General features: G+C 40.3%; 1 protein-coding gene across 2 annotated transcripts in view; it reads left to right on the top strand.

Moving 5' to 3' along the window:
• mbc (dedicator of cytokinesis protein myoblast city) overlaps window positions 1–22,407 on the top strand; it is a 127,293-nt gene extending 104,886 nt beyond the window's left edge. For both annotated transcript variants that reach the window (XM_037427100.2, XM_037427099.2), the window contains exons 41-43: window positions 5,880–5,979; window positions 8,116–8,348; window positions 21,482–22,407. In XM_037427100.2, coding sequence (XP_037282997.1) covers window positions 5,880–5,979; window positions 8,116–8,348; window positions 21,482–21,637 — 489 coding nt within the window. In that variant the 3' untranslated portion in view covers window positions 21,638–22,407. The remainder of the gene's footprint in view (window positions 1–5,879; window positions 5,980–8,115; window positions 8,349–21,481) is intronic.
• Window positions 22,408–23,157: the final 750 nt, after the last annotated feature.

Here is a 23,157-nt window from a genome sequence, read left to right as displayed (position 1 = left end):
AATACCGCACCAGAACCCAAACCTGTTGACAAGTCGCCGGAACTGCTCGAGCTTTTGCCTCCCCCTATCTCCCAATCTCTACTATCGCCACGATAATGGCGAGACTGCACGCTCGCGTCATCACGGCACGAACGACTTTCTGCATCGGAAGTGTGCGAGGTCCTGCCACGCCAACTGTTCCCATCGTCTTCTGCGTCCGCGCTTCAATGCACACTTGATCAACATCGCAAGTTTAGGTTTTGCCATCTCCCTGACGCGTTTTGACGGCTCCCTTGTCGTGTGCTACAGTAATTATATATACTGAAAAATTGAAGCTTGCTTTTGTAAACTTCACCAAAGAAAACAGGAGGCATGCTGCCGCAAAGCACTTCAAGGGGACATAGTTCAACATGACGACTGGTGCGATCGGTACGCGAGAAAGCAGAAGAGTGCGCACTTGCTAATGCAAGTTTCCTGCCATTGAAGGAGGCCTTTTCAATTATGTGCGGATGCTTAGTTCTTCCGGTATCACCGTGTCGTGTGACCTAGTTTCTCCCCAGCATTGTCAAAAAAGCTTCAAAAAAATGGCTTTTTCTAACATGCTCAGCAGAACCGAGGACGATGCGCTTCGGAAGGGCGGTGGCAGTGGCCGCGACGATGATTTCCTATTGGACTTTGCGATCAGTGATTCCCGCTAGACCGCACGTGACCGGATCTGACTGGATCTGACTGGTTTTTGAATACTTTCAAAATAACAAATACACTTTGTTTGTGCTGCAGTTTATTTCTTTTTTTTATGTATATACTGCGCGCATTAGGACTGCGGCACAATATTTTGTATGCGCTTGCAAAATCCCCGCGTAATTTGCGCATCAGGTCCCCAAATTCACGGAAAAAAAAAGAAGTGTGCAAATTATGCTAGTAAATACGGTAAACTAGAATATGAATGTATTGTTTGGTATTGGTGTGCTAAAACTAATATAATAACCTCGAGAGAGCACAGCATAAGGTAGTAAGATTTATATTTAACAAATTTGCAGGAGAGGATTCACCCACAGAACTCATGAAATATAACGATATTAAACCACTCGAGATGAGAAGACAGAAGCAGAGACTGGAATTTCTTAAACTAGTTTACACGAACAAATCACCACCTGACTCATGCTTTATCTATCGCCCCTATTAACCCAAACCACGCTTCACCGTAGACAAGATGCATTAACACCCTACTTCGCGAGAGCGACTTCATTTAAGAATTCTCTTTTCCCTCGTACAGTAAATGAATGGAATAGTGTAATCGAATCGACATCATAATGCTGATCATTATTAATTTATTTGTATAACGTTTCAACAAAAATATTGACACTATTTCTGCATTATTGTTATTGTTTTGTTGGTTCTTTTTTTTTTAACATGCTCACTGTTGTACCATTTTATAGCTCTCCCTGATTGGACTGCATGTCCGCAGTATTTGATATATAAATAAATAAATAAATAAAATGTAGCTCTTTTTGGACAGACTTTTTCTACTACTAAACTTTTATAATTATGAGTCATCAATGCCTCATATTGCTCCACATTAACTGTAGAATGCAAATAGCTATCAAGAAAGTGTGCATAAGACATTTAAATGAATAAGAAAAATTGTATTGTGAGAAGTGTTAAATGCTCAACCCATACTGATTGCTAAGTTTAAGTTCATATTAATTATGTTTATGATATCATGATTTAAATGAGATATTTGCACTCTTCAAATGTTAAACATGTGGTAAAAGTCGTCTTGATCTAGCCATCAGAAGTACCAAAAACATGATGTTTAGACTCAAGAAGTTGCCCATCGTTGCTTGTTAAAAAAAATGCATTTTAAACGTACAAATAAAAGCTCATCTGTATGGCAATGATGTGCTTTTAAAACAGTTTCTTTATTATGAGAGCTTGATAAGCATGATTATTTTTAGCATGTGGCTTTGGTGAACTTCTCTTGGAAATGCAATGCCAAGCAGCCGTGGGACAATTTATTTCCAAGGGACTCTAGACATAGATCTTTAGTTTTTTTATAGCCACCTCTTGCTCTTTAAAACTAATTTTAGCCTACTTTGAGTTTAGCTACAACCTTGCTTTTTTTGTCATGAAAGTACAGAAACTAAACTTGTGAAATCAATTAAAAACAAAGAATATGTGATTTTGAAAAAAACTTGCATTTTTCGAGTCTCGTCTTCGCTTAACTGGAATATATTACAGATATCTCTATCGAATTATTTTTAGTTTTTGCAATTGTGAGCGTGAAGCCACGAAATTTAAACGGGGACATATCAACAAGGTTCTTTTGTACTAAATTAACAGCTTACATCTCACTCATCTGGTCCAAACTAAATCACCCTTGTATTTTAGGTGATACCTGTATCAATAGAAACTAATATTGATGTTGCTCTGGAAATGGCTGAGCATAAAACTGTCACCTTCATCTATTCTAAATTGTATCTCACCAGTGACAGTGCCTAAGTCACATGTTAGATTGCCAACCACTTCAGCTGCATTTTGATGGAGCAAAGTGCAATGAATACCTGTGTGCTTAGATTTAGGCGCACGAACAACCCACTCTGATCGAAATCGCTCCAGAGTCCTGCATCACGCCATGCCTCAGTCATATTGTTGTTTTGGCATGAGAAACCCATAAAGTTGTTATTACAGGTGACTCTCTCTAGCCTTATCACACAACATAACATTGCAATTATAAAGACTAAGTACTAAGTTATGAAGTACTAAGGCTAAGATTCCTATTTTTCCTTGAAACCACTCCCCTCTATAAGTCTAGAACCTTTTGTAATATACTTGCACTGCACAGAACACCACATTGTCCTACTGAATTTTCAATGCCTTATAACACGTGAACGAACCCTTTCAAGTACGGCACTAGTACTTTTTTTTTCCCCACCATAACAGCTTGGAACTGCCTATACTTATCGAATTCGACTAGCATCGATTCTTTTAAATGTACTTATATGTCTAATAACACTATCTCATGGCTGTATTGTGAGTGAATATTTGATCCTATTTATTATCTCCTGCACAATTCAGTTGTTTTAGGGGCAAAGCTCCTTATGGCATGGGTCTGTCACTCTTCCTCCTCTGTATGTATGTATGTATGTATGTATGTATGTATGTATGTATGTATGTATGTATGTTCGTATGTTGTAGCCACCCGTGGCACATATCCGCTCTAGAGTGAGTATGTGCCACAGGGGTTGGAGATGGGAGATGGCGGTACTTGAAGTGTTCACTAGATGGACGCACGGACGAACAGACAGACTAGCAGATGGACGGATAGACACGCGGACGTACAGACAGATGGACGGACGGACAGACGGATGGATGGACTCACGGATGGACGCATAGACGGACGGATGGTCGCGCGGACGGACGGAAGCATGGACGGGCTGACGAACGCTTCGCCCCACTCATCATAATTCACTCCGGGGATATGCTGTGTTTTTTTTTAATCTTTTCTATACTTGTTAAATACAATTGAATGAGCCCTTTTCCTCAATAATGTGAAATGTCTTTATTTTCCTGTCAAGATATGGTTGTGTTATCCCATTCGTATAAGTGTGTGATGTTTTTTCTTAGTCGTACCAGCTTATATATTTATTTATTTATTAATACCTCAAATACCTCAGCTTGGGGTTTTACGCGAGGGATGTTTATTGCTTAGTATTTACCTGATTTTATAATATTTGTGCACATTCTCTTCATTTTCTGTCTTGCCTGCTATGCTGCAGTTTGACTGTTATACATTATTTCAAAATATTGAATCTGGTTATTTGTTTAAATTTGCACGCATTTTCTTTTTTATCCATTTTTGATACTCGTGCCCTTCCTGCTTGGGCCCTGTTTTGGCATGCCACGTTTGGTAAAGGAAATTAAAAAAGTGAAGTAAAGGTGCTGAATATTGTCAGAAAACAACAGTGGGCAAAGTGTTGAAGCGTTCATAAGCATTTTTGTCAGGCCTCTTAACGCTGTGGTTTTTGTTTATGCTATTTGAAATTGAGAATATGTTGTAATACGCGTGGCACTAGGGGTTTCTACAAGTTTCTAAACAAACATTGATTCCTTAAAATGACCATGTTTTTTATGCTTTATGCTTAGGGCTCTGTGTTTTTGCATAAATCTGAAAAAAATTTGATAAACACTCGCTGGTGAAATTTTTATCCCTTTCAAATTTATCCGATAAGCTCAGATTTTAAAAGGCAATTTTTAACGTTCAAAGAGCATTTTCAAAGCTCACAGTCATCAATATAAAGGGGCACACCTTTATCAGCGGCAGCTACATAATAAAATATGCTTAATCCTATTACTACAAGCTTTAACGTAACAAAAACAAATGTAGGTGCTTTGTATTCAAGTAATTATGTTGGTATGTACATATGTTTGCGCTTCCAAAAATTCTAATCATCTAATATACACTTCGTGTGTTGAGATGTTTTAGTATTCAGGTACTATATTATCGAAGATTTCGAAGTATTGGGAATAATAATAATAATAATAATAATAATAATAATAATAATAATAATAATAATATTAATAATAATAATAATAATAATAATAATAATAATAATAGCGGGCCCTTTATTTTTCATCATGAAGATGAAGGAGGCTAGGAGAAAAAGCTACCCAAAGTACAATTTTGCGAGCTTAGAGCAGGGCACATCAGCAGCTTTACAAGGTAAATCAACAAAAGTGAGAAAAAATGAAAGGTTGTGAAAGCAGGTAGGATTGTCAGTATTAATCCAATGCCTTTTCATTGGAAATAAAATTAATAATTAGACATTTTAACAACTTATAATGTAAAATTAAACACCGAATTTCAGAGAATTGGTGATCTAAGAGAAATAGGCTCTTACAAACATTGAATGTTCCTAAAAATATGAACTCTAAAAAATACCCTTTGAATTGCAAGAAAAATAATCTCTGAAAACACTGAGTCCTATTTATACTTTACAAGTTTCTTTATATTATACTAGAAAGACTAACTCATGATTGAAATTCAAATTGTGATCAGATGTCCTTAGCAATAATTCACAAATGCATTATACACTCAATGTTTGCAACATTTCAAAACATTAGCATAGAGCTGTGTACCTATATTGAATCAATACTTTAAAAGGTAAATTGTCATCTACTCTTCATGCCACAGTAGCGCAAGACTGTGAAAAAACAAAGTAAAAGCAATACTAAGTAGGTTTTCATGGAAAGAGCTCCAGAGTTAAAGGGAAATGCCTTCTTTCTCAGAGATTAAAACCAGAACCAAGTACGTAACAGAGCAGTTTCATCTTGGCTAACTCTAGAAAGCTTGCATGTAGCAGGATGAGGCCACAATAATCAAGTTTCAAGTGCAGGTGACCAGAATTTGGGAAATTGTCTCTGTGTAAATTTGTAGAAAAAAATTCAAAATAAATAACCAAGGGTCTGCGGACAAAAAAAAAAGGTTGTCATCAGACAGTAGCGCAAGACTCGCAAGTTTATGCAACTTTCAGGCTAGAGTAGCATGGCAGTGTTCCTGTTCACGAAGCTTTTTTCACGTCACAGATGTCGGAATAGCTGATTTCCCGAATCAGCAGATAGTGTGGTATGCAATAATAAGATCATGTGTTTTCTGAAAGTGACACATTCTTGACTATGAAGTGAGGACTGCACAGGCAGGTATTGTTGAGTGTGATGTTAGTAAGTTTAGTGCAACGTGGATGTCTCACAAATACCCATGCATTTACACACTTCCACACAAGAAGTTCAGCACCCTACATGTATAGGAATTTCGGGAGGAGCATGTGCCTGGTGTGCTGCCCCCTAACTATGCCCCTGTTGGTGCATGCATACATTTTTACTCTTTTCTTTTTTGCCAGCTTACTCCTCATCGTCCTTTAAGATCAGAGGCTGAAAAGCGACACAGCAGACCTTCCAGTGGACAGTTCAAGCTCCCTCCATCAACACCACCCTCCCAAGGTGATTGGACGTAGAAGTGGTCATACTCAGCATTAGAGATCACTCGTTGTGCTTCAGCGTTTGGTCTTACTTGTCTTACTTGGTCTTACTAGTCTTACGTTCTTGCTTTGGTCTTACTTATATGTAAAACTGAGACTTCTTTCTGATTGTTTTTTAATAGATTGCAATGTAAAGACCAATCTTAGTACATAATCGAGGCAAAAATACATATTGCATACTGCCCCAGCTAACATGTTCCGAATTTGATTTAGAATGGGATGCCTTCTATGCTGATAAAGCAAACTTCATACTGTAAATGGCCTCTTGTAGAAACATCCAACATTCATTTTGAGCTCTTTGATTCAATAATAATTGTGAGCAAAATACTTAATTGTGAAATTTATGGTTGGCATGTTTTTGCAGTGCACAGTCTTTAGCAGCAATTGTTTTTGCACTTTAAGGAGAGACAAAAAAAAGAAATAGACAATAGTGTTTTGCTTGTACTTATTTCTGCAGTGCTGCTCTCAACATGCTATGAATTAACTCACGCTACCATATAGCATTCATTCAACAGTTTCTGTTGTCATAGTGGAGCGAACTGATAGGTTGCACTGCAGTTTGTAATGTTTTAACTTTTTCAGATTTCTCAGTGTTGTCATCAACTGCTCTACTTGGACTAGATATGAGGCTTGTCAATAGTAGGAACTGAGCCCTGAGATCATGGAACTTGCTGCAGAAAAAATTGGTTAATGTGTACACACGACCATTGTATAAATGACTAGGTTTAAGACTCCTTTTGCTATGTTTAATACACATACTCAAATAGTACTTGAGAAAGTGCACAGAGGTACAGTGGCAAACATCTGGTTGATTTGATTTACCTGCACTGCCTGAACTCGTTCATGTGGTGCCCCACTTGACCATTCTTTTTGGCAGTGCAAGGTAGATCCCTCCGAACTGAGTTATTCATTTACAGCAAGTGCAGGCATCGTGCACGGCCAGTTCAGACAAACCCCTGCACTGAATTGTAGAGAGTGCAGCTTGACTACAAGCAGCCACGTTTTTTCACCGTGACAGCAGATGAATTATGTATATCCGCAAGCGGCATCCTCAGCTGAATGAAGACTGGAACCATGTTGCAGTACAGGTTAGGTGACCCTGTCAGCTTGTTGATATCCACTTGTCGGCCATCTATGTATTCTACGGTGTTTCAGATGTGAAGCAGCTATTTGACTAGCCTGTGTAATACTGTCACTCCGTGCATCCCTACTAACGCGCCACAATGCGCTCCCTTCGCCGCAAGTGTTGGAGCAGTGCGAAGTAGGTCGCGCCTCATCTGCGTGTCGATATCACTCTCTCCTTCACCTGCCGCAGCGCCTGCAGCTGCCACCTCGTCCATTACGCCCGCAACACCTGCCGCTGCCGCCGCTCGTTCCGCTACTGTGATCGCTGCTCGCTACACCGCCGACACGTCGGTTCTTGCACCTAACATATGCGTTGAAACATGTCTGTACGTGTCAACTCTCTATTGCTTCACTCTCTCCACCGCTTGCGACACTTCAGCACACATCAAGTGGTAACACTCTTTCGGCTCGTTTATCTGCGATGGAGAGGACGCCGGAAGACAACGCTCCTTCGTCCGCCAAAACATCCATTGAAGCGACTCGGCCTAACTCGGCTGTCGCCGGCATAGCGAGGGTTAGCGATGCTGATCACATTCGCGAATGGCGAGGTCGCGCCTGCAACACCAATGAGGCGCGAGTCAGGGAAGCCGAACGCAAGCGTCGGCAGTGGAAGACAAACGACAACAATGAGGCACGAGTCATGAACCCCGATCACGTCCGTGCGCAATGCTGCTGCTTCGCATCCCATCAGGGTTTCTTTTGCGAAGGTGTGAATTTTCAGGCCCCTTGCAGTCACTTTTTGCTAGGAATTAAACTGTCTTTGCTGCATTCCTGCTCCTGTATGTCTGGCCAAACAATCACTTCCGCATTCACGCTGTTGAGAAAATCTAATGCTCCCTATTCTTGTCCGACCGTTTGACATGAAGACTGTACTGTCCACCCAAGCAGCACAAAACCACGTTTTTCAGCACTGACCATTGATCGCGCCTTGTCACGTTGTTTGCTTACACGCTGTGTCTCGCCATCATCGCAGGAGCTGGTGGGGCAACTACGCCAAGCTTGGCTACTGCTACAAGTTTCCCCATGTTTCCAGCCTGCTCCAGTGCACCAACTTGCTCACCGGAACCTCCCCTTGAGGTAGACAAGCCACCGCCTCTACCTCAGAAGCAGGCATATGCTGATTACACCAATGTGACAGCAGAGGATACACCTGCGTTGCCTGCACGCAAGCCTTCTCTCAGCATTCCTGGCATAACCAAGAATAGGGTAAAAGTTCAGTCATTAGACAGTTTTAGCTGTCTGTTGCTTACACTTGGCACTGAAAAAAATTGCATTGATTTTGCATGTTTTATAGTTGTGTCTTTTGGAAATGAAAGCAATCGTGGTAAGCTTGCTTGCCATACAAGTGTGCACACTGCCACACATTGCTTAGCCAGCTCAGAAGCAGAGTGAGGGCAACAGTCTGCCTCCACTGCTGGCTTGAGCATTGTATACACGTGAACTGGCGTTTCTGTTTGCCAACACTCCAGATTGTCTGGGGTAAAACAGATGCGCCATTTACGTCATTTGTGCAAACAGCTGCGCCATTTGCACCGAACCACCCCTGCTGTGCCAAGCTCTACTAGCAGCGCAGTACTATGCCACAGCTCCTGAATTTAGCTGCAAAGTGTGAAAGCCATCAAGTGCCATGCCTGGAAATGTGGCTGAATCATTGTCTTTTTGGTTTCATCGAAAAGGTTATAGTTTCGGTTTGGTGAAAACTGTGATTACTCCAGGAGCAGCCGTGGGCTTTAATCCTAAGGGCGTAGCCACGATCACGGTGTGCGCAATCAAAGCAGGCATCAGCTTGAATAGCTTGTAAATCATTCTACATACTGCGCTCTCAACATGAAGAGACTGCGAGAAGAGCACCTCTCCCTGGTACAGCTGTAGTGTTTTACACCAGCCTTTTGTAGAGTTACGCGATATCTGATCTAAAAGAGTGGGCTGCCAGCCTTACAATTTGTTGCTGTCGCATTCATTGCATTACCATTCTGGTGAAACTGTTTTTGTTTTTTTATAACATGATGGCAGAGTTTGGAAAAGAAATAAAGGATGGCAGTAACAATGCTCAAAAGAAGGGGTGCAGTGTCCGGTTCCCGGAACAGCCTAACAAAGACAGGTGCACATGACTGCTCATCGGGCGTATGCGCATATTCTCGTTCATTTGGCCACTGTGCTTCATGCATATCGACTCTGAGGTTGACGCTTGCACATTCAGGTAAAAAGAAAAAAAAAACACGGGCAGCTGTACAAGTCACAGTTGCACTGCAAGGATGCCACAATGGGGAAGATTCTGTTTGGTCTCGCATAAGTCTATTGCCAGACTTGGGGGGTATTTGCCCCTGCATTTCTAGCTTTCCTGTATGGTTCCTGTGTGATCTGTTCTGCCTGTGCAGTCTGTTGTCATCAATCCTTTTACTTAGAGGCCCTTGTGCATTGCAGAAGTCTGAGCCCCATTTTTTCGCTGTACGTTCCGCTCTACATTTACAAAAAATGCTTCAGCCCAGACGGGATATACAGTGCATTCTTAGTTCGCTACTCCCTCTGGTCATTTAGATATTCAACAATCATATTCAACAAATCTATCTTCTGGCACTGTTCTCTCTTCATGAAAGATGGCTAAAGTTCTCCCTCTTTTTCAATCTTGCAATAAGCAATGTCAAACAAATTATAGACCGATGTCATTGACTTCTCAATCATGCAAAATATTAGAACATATCATTTATAACCACATTACGATCTTATTGGAATCAAACCAATTACTGTCTCACAGACAACATGAGTTTACTCGTGGTTTCAGCACAAAAACACGATTAGTCGAATTTACGCATGATATTTTGCTTAGCCTTGATCGTGGTGACCAGGTTGATGCTATTTTTATAGACTTCTCAAAGGCCTTTGATGCAGCCTTACATTCTAAACTTCTTGCTAAACCGACTTCATATTAAACAATCCTCAATCGGTTAACTTGATTCTCTAGCTTTTTGTCGTCTTTCTCGGTTTGTTTTTTACAGGTCAACCAACTCTGCTGTTATTAATGTAACATCCGGTGTGCCACAAGGGTTCATTCTTGGTCCTTTACTTTTTTTTCATTTACGAGAACGACTTTCCTGCACACACCTCCTTTCCTGTTTGTTTTTATACCAATGATTGCACTCAATATGAAGGTATTAAAACACACAGCAACCACTACCGCTTGCAGGATTCATTTGCTGGGTTTTGCAAATGGTGCAAAACCTTGCAAATCAGTATTAACTGTAAGAAAACCATGCTTATGTCTTTTTGTAATAAATCACTCTCTGTCTTTGATTATTCTTTTGATAACAGTCCTGTCAGTAGGGTGTCCTAATATAAGTATCTGGGTGTCATTTTCACACACATGTCATGGTCCAAGCAAATCTACTATATATGTAACAAAGCATTGAAAATACTAGGCTATATACATCGCACTCTGTGTAAATCACCAAAAGACACAAAGCTCCTCTTATATGATCGCTAATTCATCCTGTAGTTAACTATGCGTCCGTTGTCTGGAACCTGTATAAGCAGTGCGAGATTCAAAGACTGGAAGCATTCCAGAAAAAGGCAGTAAGATTCATATGTTACCATCACAACTGCGATTTCTCACCCTCTTCTACTCTATCTTCATTGCAATTAACTCCACTCCATTTCCGTAGCCGAATAGAGTCATTAAAATTCTTGCAAAGCATCGTTTCCTCTGCAGTGAAACTGTCAAACAACAAGGAATGCATTAAGTTCACCTCACAGTCAACGACGAGAAGCTTTCACAGCCTAAATTTGAAGCCTTACTACATTGTAAATAATATGTTCAAGTTCAGTTTTTATCCCCCATTCCATAGAATTCGTTACCTGGTTCTGTTTGTTCATGCCCATTGCAAAGTTTTGTAGCCAAAATCTACAACACATACGTGTAAAATACGCTGATCTATTTGTAAATGGTACTTGCTTGTTTTATTATCTTTTTTATGTTCCCCATATTTTGTATTACTTTAGCTTTGTATGTTCACACGACAATATTAAGTTATTTGTTTGTATTTTTCTCATTGTTTTTACTTATATTTCTGCATATCCTTGTATATCCACTCCTGCCATAACGCATTTAAAACTGCAGTATGTGTAAGTAAATAAATAAATAAATAAATAAATAAATAAATAAATAACAGACAGATCGGACTCGAGCGTGCCTCAGAAGTAGGGAATTTTGTGTTTGGACTCGATAGTGTTTCAAAAGTGAATACCCCACGTGCAACTATGGATTTACCAGGGGAACTGAACAGCGTCGCAAAAGTTCGCACACAGCGTGGACAGAATTCTGATACGTCGTTGTAGCCAAAGTATAGAATACCTCTGTAGCTGTACGTGCCGTTCTCTCTCCCCGATGACTCATGAGACTCGGGCTCATCACGGACACTGGCAAAAACATACTGAAAAACCCAAAACAGCGCGTAGTTTACTGGCGCCCTAGTGACAGGGGCACACCACGTACATTTGAAAACAGCAAGAGTCGATGAAGAAAACATTACAGGAAAGCTGGAGCTGTATGAGTAAATATAGCCACCGATTCAGCGGCAGTCTGGCAGCACTGGCCCCCTAGTCTGGCAACTGACTTAAGTGACACCAAGCGGAACAAGCAATGAATGCAATAGCAGCAAATTGTAATGTTATATTACACGAAGTGAGTCTAACAGCTAAATTTTTTTGGTCCGATATTGTGTAATTGTGCAAAACGATTGTGTATGAGAAATACGGCCACTTCAAGGAGAGCAACACTTTTCACACAGTCTCTCCAGGATGAGAGTGCTGCATGTAAAAATGTATGCAAGTCACCCGCTTGTGCCTGCCGAGCTAGCATGCGCACCAGCGATCACGACCACCCTCTTAGAAGCAAATTTCATAGTTGTTGCTCGAGCGACACCTTCCCCTCTCCCCTTTTTTTCCTAGCTCTTCAAGGACGGGCAGGGTGGTTCCTCTCTGCTTCGACTACAGGCGACCCGGGTGGTGATATCGGATGTTATAGTACGCGCCCTCCGAGTGGCAGAGATGGACTAGATCGTTTGATCTTTGCTTTAACCGCGTTAGTCACCCCCCCTAGCATGCTTTTACCCACGAATGGGACATACAATGTGCAGGGATACGTTATCAATTTGGTAATGATACGAGACATAACAGTAACGGCAAAAAAACCATAAAAAATGTCCGTATAATTTCTGTCACAATAATGAGGCTATTGCAGAAGTTGAGTTTTTTTAAAATGCAACATTGAACTAATGTTGCTTCACAAGTGCTTTGAATGGGCTAAATCTGCTCTAAATGTTCTTACTGCTCTAAACTTGCTCAAAATGGCCCTTTTGGCTACTCCAACAAGTCTGCTCCAAAACATCTTTCTGGCTGCTCCAAGCCTGCTACAAAAAGTACTTTTGACTGCTCCCAAACCCACATACCCTGTTCCACCCCTGAATTTTGCAGGTGAAATGAGAAATCTTATGAAAAATAACTAACCTCAGTGCACAAAGAGAATAATAACAAAAAAAGAGTGGTTTTTGGCCTTTATCTGTGATATTTATTTGCAAAAGTTTATTATGATTGGGAAGGAGCCGTAGCTGTCACAGGTACACTGCATCTCATGTCCCTTTATTACGGAAGCATGCATGCATCATATAATTATGAGTTCTTGCAAGATCGCTGGCATCGCATAACTTCACTGGCAATCATTCATAGCTGTGTATGATGTCTCTGCAGGCTTGAGAGACGATAAATAAAAACATACGCCAGTGTTTTGCTGCAGCCAACCCGCTTTACGAATTTCCCAAATGCTGAGGTCGCTGATATGTGAGTGGAACTGGATGAGGCTGTCTATACTGATATAAAGTTCTGTTAAGTTTGCACACGGTTAGTTTGGCTTTTCAACTGTACCAAATACAACTGCATTGAAAAATACATTTTCCTTTTTGAGCCAGGTGTTTGAACCGGCTGAATATGGCTGTTTCATTTAAGGGATAAGATTATATGACCATTTTCTGGGTGAATCAAAGAAGAAAAAAGCGGCCTGCTGCTATACTGGAAGCTACCATTGCTGCACAATGGCTTAAGAATGCCGAAGTAAAAGGCGTATGTTCAACATTTAGAAACGCCTTATACTTAGCGACAACTTATCTTGAAATTAAAGTGAAGACTATGTAGGCGGGGCCCCCGCACATTTGTGTTGATTTGCAAGTAGTATGGCAGCTTGTAGTTCATAGCGGTTTTGCTCGCTCGCAATGTTAACACATTTCGAAAATTACATGCATGAAAATGTGAACAGAAAAAAATTTTGAAAATTCACTGCACATTATAGTGTCATATTATGAGTATATTTTTTTTGGAGAACTAAACAGCACATTTATTTGTCAGCAAAATTTACTTGTCAACACCACACAATATATATTTGGCATCCACTGCCATGACTGTGGCTGCATTCCGAAATATCAGCGTTGCACGATTATCAGGTGTCATCGAGACCAGCTATTAGACAAATCTTAAAGGCATTGGAAATAGCAAGGCTTTGCAGCGTATGTGTGAGCAGGCCTTCGGTTGCTTTGACAGGCGAAGAAATTAATTTCAGTCTGTCAGATAGTTGCATGCGCAGTGTTAGCAGTGATGATGCTGATCGTTTGTTCTTTTTATCATAGGTTATCATTGTCTTTATCATTGCTTATCCTCTTTTCTTTCATTTGGGGCTGCTCAAGTATATATTGTGCAGTGTTGACATATAAACTTTGTCGTAAGGCAGCGCTGTTGTTTGTGTCCTCCTTTTTTTTTTTTTTTGTGCTCCGTATTTTGCATTGTTTTTGTTTCCACCAATTTACTTCATTATACAATAAACTCTCATTAAATGAAACCTTAAGGGACCAGAGAAATTTGTTCCATTCAACAGGAATTCCATTTACTGAAAGGTGAATTGAGTTGCAGAATAAAGTACAAAATCAATCATATCCGAGGCAGTTGTTCCACTTAAAGGGGCCCTCTAATGCTATTGAAGCACCTATTTTTTATTTGTGGTTTGCGTAGATCGATAGCTGGAGGTAATTTTGGCATTTGTCTAAGTGCAGATATTATATGATTTAGTATTTCAATCACGCAATAAAGTCACTACATCGCTGCAGACCGCAATACCACGTAGTGGCGCTCGTTAAAAACTTTACGGGTGGAGATGACGCCCGAAGGTTGCCGCCATATGATTAGATAAATGTAACGTTAGAAGCGATCGTGGTATAGGATAAAAACTGAGGTTACTAATCTGTTTTATTTTTCGTCTCTGTGCTTTTTCATCGAACCCTGAACAGATTCAGCCACAACAAAAAAAACAACACTGCGACTACAAAGCACGACAGAGACGCTGGCTGCCATTTCGCCACTGGATTTTTGGCTTGCCCGGGTCAGATGTCCATACGAAAGACCTCTCTCTCTTTCTTCCCTCTTCTTCCTTTTGGGAGTTTGCGAGCTATTTCTGTGCACGTGCGCTGTTGGAGTGCAGTGCACAATTGTTGTTGATCGGGTGCCTCACCGAACAACGTGCGAAGGGTCAACACTACTTTCCTGGTCGTTCCACAAGTTCCTTTCTCAAAATAAGAGGAGGGAGTGACTCGAAATGTTGAAAATAAAAAACAGCAGAAAATATCTCAATTTGACACAGTAGCTCCCGCTTACATTCTAGCAAGCTAGCCGTCAGGCACAAGACCAACAATACTTTGGAAAAAAAAAAGTGACAATGGGGTGTGAGCTTCTTCTACGTAGGCACTTCCAGCTTGTTTCGTTGGAGCAGCCTTCCGACGCCATGGGCGAGTGCATTGCGGTAGAGTGACCCCACAAAAATCGAGTTGAGAGTCGATATTTTTTTTTCTAGTATTTTGAATTTTCCAAGTCGAAAACTTCAGACTGCATGCCGTTGTCACAGCTGTTTTTGCTGTATTTGTCTGTGCATCAGTCTACACAACCCACGAATAAAACATAGGGGTCGAATAGTGTTGGAGGGCCCCTTTAAGCTGCAGTTCCGTTCAACAGATATCTGTTTAGTGAGAGTAGTGTATATCAGAACTACGTTAAATTGAAGTTCTGTCTCATACGAAAAGTATAGTTGCCAAAAGATTCATTTGTAGAGAGGAAATGCCACAAGAATGCTTGAATAATATTGCAGTATCAAAGAAAATAAATTCAACGGTGTAAAAAATTAATTTTGTTGAACCTGAGATCCCCTCACCACGATTTAATGCTAGCAAGCAAAGTCCTTTAAACAGTGTTATACATGTAATGCTATGAGAAAAAAACAAAAACTGTTAAATGATATCGCCATTATAAGCATTCAGCAAAGCTGTCACGCCTATTCTGCCACAGTGGCTTGTCATCAAAGCATTGGGTGTTGCCCAATGTGCTGCAACGCTGATCCTATCATGCTGACCGAACTGAACTTATTGTCTCTCCACTTAGTTGAATGGGACGTTCAACATCAAGAACCATTTTGCGTGTGAAAAACAGAACCAGCTGTTGTCTAAAAAAATCACATGAAAGCAAGGCCACAACCTGAATAATGATACCTCTATTCAGGGTGGTGGTTTTTTTTTTTTTTTTTGCTTTGCAACATCACACACCAAATTAAGAACATAGAATCTTGTTGCAATGTCTGTGAATTTTGTTTGCCACTATGCATTGGCTCAACAAATGTTTTTTAAGATGGCTTTACCAAGAAATATTGTTATTATATTGCATGAGCTGATAGGAGTGTGGCTGGTAACGACAACAAATTGGCTCAACAAATGTTTTTTAAGATGGCTTTACCAAGAAATATTGTTATGATATTGCATGAGCTGATAGGAGTGTGGCTGGTAACGACAACCAGCATGAAAAACTACCACTCGGCTGCTTAAAAACTTGTGGGAGCAGTGCCTTGGCCAAAGAAAACTAATATGTGGTAAATATGATTCTAGTTAAGTTGCGATAGCTTCTTTCGTATTTGGGATTCCGAAGTGCAAGTGCTTGATATCCCTAAACAAATGGCAGCATCTTTTTTTCCACCTATCGAAATTTTTTGCAAGATACCAGCCTCATTAGCGACATCTGTTTCGTGAGCAATCATGATCGCTTCTAAGATAACTTGGAGCTTGTTGTGTTTTTTGCTTTCACCTCTACGGCTGCTCATACTTGTTACTGGACGCATGCGTAAAGCCAGATTCTCTGAAAGTGTGTCGACTTGTCTGAGAATCAGAATTAACGAGCTGTCCTAGGTACTTAGGTTGGAAGACTATCTGGTAGTCTGGGCCGATTGCTTTTTTCAGGGAAGGCGACATGGTGAAACTGCAAAGAGACCAGTAAATTGGCCTGCATGGTGCAAGCTGCTGCCATCTTGATCTAGTTTGGATTGTGCTTTGCCTTCTGTTTGGGAATGAAAGAGAATGAGCTTCGTTATGTCTGAAAGCTAAAAGTTTGGATAGCAGGCTCTTGCTCCACTTGACCCACTTGCTTGACCGATAGAACCTTAGGCCAATCATAACACGCTGAGCTTTGCATTGTCATAGTTAAGCTGGCTTTTCTACCTCTGCATCTTGTAAAATAACTTGTTTGTGTCTGATCCACAAAGTGATCGCTATAGTAGGCTCTCAGTAAATGAAAACAGTTAAACAGAACGAATTGCTACTTACACAGCTGCCGTTAGTGTGATTGGTTTTGTACTTGAACCTTACACCCACGTGCATCTCTCAGTAACCGGAACTCTTCATAAATGGAACATATTGTCGCGAAGCAACGCGAACAAAAGGCAGGTACATCTTGAGACAGCGAAAGCGGCGTGTTCTGATGATGATGCTTCTTGGAATTTCGGCACCTACCCACTCAGAGGGATCGGCCAAGAGTCCAGTGTATCATACTAGATTTATGGTTAATATTTTGTAAGAGCTAAAATAGGTTAGAGATGAAAATCTCAATGTAATGTTACTTATGAAGGATTCTAATTTTTGCTAACCCAATAACCCAATTTTACGTAACCTCCCAATGACCGAAGGTCTTGACTAGAAAGGCAGAATAAAGAGTTATTAGTGGTTGATACAACTGAAAAATCTATTTGAGTCGCATATAAACTTTTTGACAGCTTTTCCTCTCCGAGTGTCCCAGCGCAGAGGCCTGAAATGACAACAGAGCAGCTGGTGTGACCGGTAGATTACTTTGCTGCAATATAATTTTTTTTTATACTTTGTTTTCTGTGTGAGGAAAAACGTCAGAAGCTTAACAAGAAGTGTACGATAGTTTCGCGTTTGTTGCAATAGGAGCAAAAAGGGAGATCGCCAAGTCCACTCTGTGCATGTAAATATCAGGATTTGGGATTCTACAACACATTCTAGTTATTGCAACTTCTGCCTGTCTTGCTACACACCACTTCCTGCTTCAAGGGAACTTAAGATGCAGAAAGTACGGTGATGAAACAAGACTTCGAATAAGCACCGATAATGCATACTTTCTGAATCCTGCTGCAGCGACAAACACCGTAACTAAAAGGAGAGAGAGAACTGGACCTGCTAGAGAAGCTTTTGCCTGAGAGTCTAAAACTTCATTCAGCACAATTCCTTTGTGTCCCGGCATGAAAATTAATAGCAGTTTTCACATATGATGAGGAAAAAGTAATTACAATAATCTTAGAATATCCGAATTTGTTGGAGCACTTAGTGCCAAGCACAATGACAATGAATCTATAACTTTAGCCATAGAAGTTATAGATAAAGGAATCTTACGTTGGGCTAAAATGACAGCTAAGACCTTGGCCAAAATATTTGTGTATAATGAGGAAGTCCAACAGAAAATGACCTCTCTAATTGTGTAGAAAAAATTTCCACCCCAGCCTTTTCTTCACACTGCGAAGCATCAGTTGCGATTGCAACCGTCAAAGCAATCTGATTTAAGTGATTCTAAGAAACGCCATTTAGCATTAAGTATAAACTTCACATGGTTAGGGAATATACCGTCATATGATACGGCTAATTCACTCAACCTGTCGCTCATAGTCAGTATATCATTAAGCCTTATCTGTAATTTACCCAATAGCTGCTGGGCAAAGATTACCTGAGGGGTATGAAAGTAAGGTCATCTTACATTTAAAAAAAAAAAAAAAACCAGAGCTGGATTGCTGATAAATATATATTATTCTCGTTTTATAGGCGATTCATAGGCACTTAATTATGTTTGAACTGTTATTAATTTGAACCTCACAGGCAAAGAAAGGATTCGTGATTCCTTATATAGCACAGAGTTTGCTACAAATTGCACCAAGCACTTCGCTGGCACCAGCGAAGTGCTTGGTGCTCCAGTAGAACTAACAGACATAGCTTCCATGCTGGTACGCCAGAAATTAAGGCACACCCAAACTCCAGTATAGGTTGTATGTACATCCGGTAAATCATTATCAATGTGCCTGTCCGCATGCCCCACCGTCTATAGCTAATCTTTTCGAGCAGTCCTATCGCACTTGATGCTTTAGTCACTACATGTTCAATATGCATACGCCAGTTGAGCTTCCCATTATACGTAGTTCCGACATACTTGACTGCTTGCACAGGGGGAACGCGTGCTTGGTGGAATCAGAGTGATATATTTATATTGTCTTGTAGGGAAAAGGCTAAAACTGCACACTTTTGTACATCAGGATCAAACAAATACTGTATAGCCAAGCTTCCAAGGCAGATAAGTATCCTTGTAAAAAGGTATAAAGTGATTGAATGTCATCTGTAGAAGCAAAGAATGCTATGTCATCCTTGTAAACATACATGTTCACTCTTTGATGAGGAGGAATGGAGCTAAGCAAGATATTCAATAGTAGTCGGGACAAAACCGCTCCTTGGGGAACGCCGCATGTCTGTCTGAATTTTTCTGTTAATATCCCGCCCTGTACTCAGTAAAACTCTCTGTCCAGCAAGAACTCATAGTCGTCCACGCAATAAAATAGTCAGGCAAGCCAATCTCTTTCATTCTTTCTAGTAAAATTGGGTATTAGACACTATCATGGGCTTTAGAGATATTTAACTTAACTAATGTTGAATACTATTTCTGTCCCCGTGCTAGCTGGATTCTGCTCTCCAAATCAACATGTGCACACCAGATAGACATTCCTGTTCTAAAACCAATTTGACAGGGACATCTATTAACAGTAACAAATTTAGTTATCCGAGCATGTAATAATCACTCAATTAATTTTACAAAGTTGGATGTTAACGAAATAGGGCAAATGTTGTCTAGAGCAAACCCTTTGCTCTTATCTTTAAGCACGGGAATCACTTTAGCTACTTTCCACATTGAAGGAATTCGAGTGTTTTATAGAATAATTTATGGTATCCAATAAAATATTGGGAGCAACATCCAAGATTTTCAGCATCTTCGTAGTGATTTCACCAGGGCCTGGTGCTGCCGCTGGTACACGTACTATAACTGAAGATAGGTTCGATAATGGTAATATTCAATATTGTCGAGTGTCTCATCTCACAAGAGTTGAAGGAATGCAGGTAGAAAGTGTAGCCTCCAAACCTGTGGCAATTACACCTAGTGAGTCTTCTATTTTTTGTGTAGTATGCACTATTGATTCTGCATTTAAGGGACTTGGAATTAATTTGACAGATCTTGGGTATCGGAACAATGCACTTTTATTGTTCAATTTTGAAAGAAACTCAAAATGACTAACATCGTTTGCTTTCGTGACTGTACGCTTGAAACTCGCTGCAATGAACTCATAGTTGTTCCAGTTACCAGGAGACTGATTATTTATGAGCTACTTCTACGCTGCTTTCCGACGCTTATAGTCCCTTGAGCAGTCATCATTCTACCAAATATTAGATGCAAGGTCTTTCCTTCCCTGTAACTCAAACTCCGACTGCTTACGAGTAGAGTCAAGAATATCGCAACCATTATGTGCATTGCATAAATTTCCAGTTAAAGATGTAATAGTTGCCCACAAGTTTATTTTAAACCTATCATGATCAGTAAACGAATGAGTGTGAAACTGTTCTTTATACTGTGACCCATAGATCTCAAATACCCTGGGAATGCGGTCGCTATTCGAACCAGTCTGAACTGTCTCCCAGGACAACACCAAAAGTCCTGCCCCCCCCCCCCCCCCCCCAAAAAAAAAAAAACATAAGATCCAGCACTGATCTGGACTGGCCCTGTAGAAATGTTAATGATCTAGTGTTGTGACAGGTGAAATTGTTGGATGCCGCCCAGTCCCATAGACACTTTTCATTCTGATACGTTCTGAATTCCCATGATATATGATGGGAGTTGAAATCTCCAGCTAGCAGAACCTTTTTTCCACAGTTTAAAAGAACCGAATCTAGTGACTGAGTATTCAGCACACCCAAATAAAAACACGCATCAACCAGAGGAAATGTGAAATCTCCTTGAAGAGTTAGTTCTGCTGCCAATATTTCCCTTTCTGTAGACATTAGTGGAAAGAATATTCTTGCTCTATGACAGAATTTATTAGACAGAAAAGTAAGCAAACCACTTCTTTAGATGTTCAGTCAATAATTAATGCAGACTAAAGAATGTATCGGGAGATAATCAAGTTTCTTGTAGTATGATAACATCCGGATGACTCTGAGAATTTAAAACGTTTAGATCTGTAGAAGCAGTAAATATTGATCGACAGTTTCACTGCAGAACTCTCATCTACCTTCCGGTGACGAAATCACTGCAGAGGCTACAGCCTCTTCCGAAATATTAGCTGTTGCCTTGACCTGTGGAAAAACTTTCTTTAATTTAGAGCTTGTAAGGGTATCAGTCGCCTTTAGTGGAAAATTCCTTAGTTTCTGTGCATGCAGGTCAACATCGATGCTTGCACATTTCTGTAAATCTGCATGATAGGCTTGTGAGTCTGAAGAGCTACCCATCTTCGCAGCATGCAGTGTTCCAAGCAGCTGAACAGGGACATCATTTTTTTCGTCCTCGAATAGCCAGAGGCCCACTACATGGTGTCCTCATTGTCGTTCTCGTCCACACGTGTACACGTGTCAATATTTTTCCTGTTCCCATCAAGTTTCATGTAATGAAAGTCTAATATGTCTCGGGCTCCTAAATAACTTGTTGGCACTTTATTTGGACATGGTTTAGGTATCGCCCTATTGCACATTTAATTCACACCAAATGGCATCCAGCTTGCAGTGACCCAAAGAGGAGACGAAAACATCAGTATATTGGCATACAAAGCATATATTCCTTGCACGTTGTTGCATGTCCTTCACTGTGAAGTACCTCTACAAATTCTCGTAACTCACAGTTGTGTATAGTTTTCATGTTTGGAATAACTAATGTGGCAGTTGTTATTTCAGCCGCAGCCCCCTCTCCCTGCCAAGGAAGGTAGCAAGGAGGGAACACCGGTATTGCCTAAAAAACCTGAACGACCTCCAACAAACAGAAATCTCAGTTTCCCCCAGGAGGTTGCCAAGAAGATGAGCCGGACTGCATCAGAGGCCACCGAGGGTTGATTTTTAATCTTTATTGTTATTGTTTTTTACTTTATGGAAAGAAAACTGGCAGAGCTCGAGTGGTTGCATTCGATATGCTTGCTTCAGAGCTGTTAATGCACGCTTTTGAAATGTCGTTCATCGACGTGCCGTGTAAACAAGGTTTTTGCATATTTGTTTGCTACAGCAAGACTACATTATTAAGCATTTTTGTCAAGTCCAGAGGCTTAATTTTAGGCAACATTGATTCTAAGAAGGTTCAAGGAGGATGCAACACAATGAGTGTGTTACAAGAACTACTAATTGTTACTATGAATATCCGCGGCAAGATTGGTGATGCACCAAGCTGTCACTTTGCATGCTTTACACCTTAGTGATGGCTCTGTTTTAGTGACTTACTGTGCTGAATTGTGTTCTAGAAGGTTGCTGTAATACTATGTTTTATATGAAGGATTGCATGGCATAAATGGTGTTTGTAAAACCATCTGTGTGAATGAATACTAGCTTTGATCTCTTTATGTGCCAATGATTGATCAACCTGCGTGTCTTAGTACCCTGTGGCCACTTGGCCTCTGCTTTGTGTTAGTGTGCCCCTGTGCCATTCATGTCATGGTGCCTGCCAATGCTGCATATTTGCTCAAGGTCATGCTTTGCTGTCCTATACAGAAGTGTAGTTATAATTACTGTGCATACAGCATTTAATGTACCCTGACTCTACACTTACTGAAAAAGGACGTGTTTTATTGTTTTACTGTTAAACAGCATTATTCTACCTATAATTTTTTTACTAATTCAGATTGCTTTGATGCTACCTGTTGCCTCATCTGACGAACTTTAAGTGTGGCTCTACTGTATATATCAGTTAGCACAGTGCTTGCTGCCATGCATGCAGCAACATCCAGGAACACAATTCAGAACTTAATTGCTGTGAGAAAGCGTGTTTTTTAAAGATTTTAAATACTATACACGAGTACCTTATAGTTTGCAGTCTTTGTGTGTTTTGTATGTTTATACTTGTGAACTGAAATGAACTTACGTACATGAGTAGCTTTGTCTGTTGAAATGAGTAACATTGACTTAATGTTAGGCAACTGTGGACATTTTAAATGTCATTTTACACATTTGTGAAAGGCCCTTGAGAGCTTTATTTGTGCATAGATTTTATATTATATTCTAGGCCTGCAAATTGTACAGGAGGAGCCTGCTTGATATCAGTGTCTTGTCATTGTGTATTCCTGTATGAGATACTCCTCCAAATGCAATACTAGTATTAAATATATATAGTGAGTCATCTGCTGTTGTGCATTATGTCCTAATGGAATGTCTTTAGAAATTAACAAACAATTAGAAAAGCTCTTGTTATCAAAGGCCTCTTAAACTTGTCTCTTTGAATTTTTCAATGAACATGACCGTTTGGTAGGAATAATTGCAAATGGGCTGTACATTGATATTGGCTTGATAAACCACCACATATTTTATCTATATGCTGTTATGGTCAAGCAGCTGCCACAGTGGTACAGTTGTTGCGGTGATCGGGAGCT

This window comes from Rhipicephalus microplus, chromosome X (assembly GCF_043290135.1).
Source record: "Rhipicephalus microplus isolate Deutch F79 chromosome X, USDA_Rmic, whole genome shotgun sequence".
NCBI lineage: Eukaryota > Metazoa > Arthropoda > Arachnida > Ixodida > Ixodidae > Rhipicephalus > Rhipicephalus microplus.
This window is presented reverse-complemented; position numbering and strand designations above follow the sequence as displayed.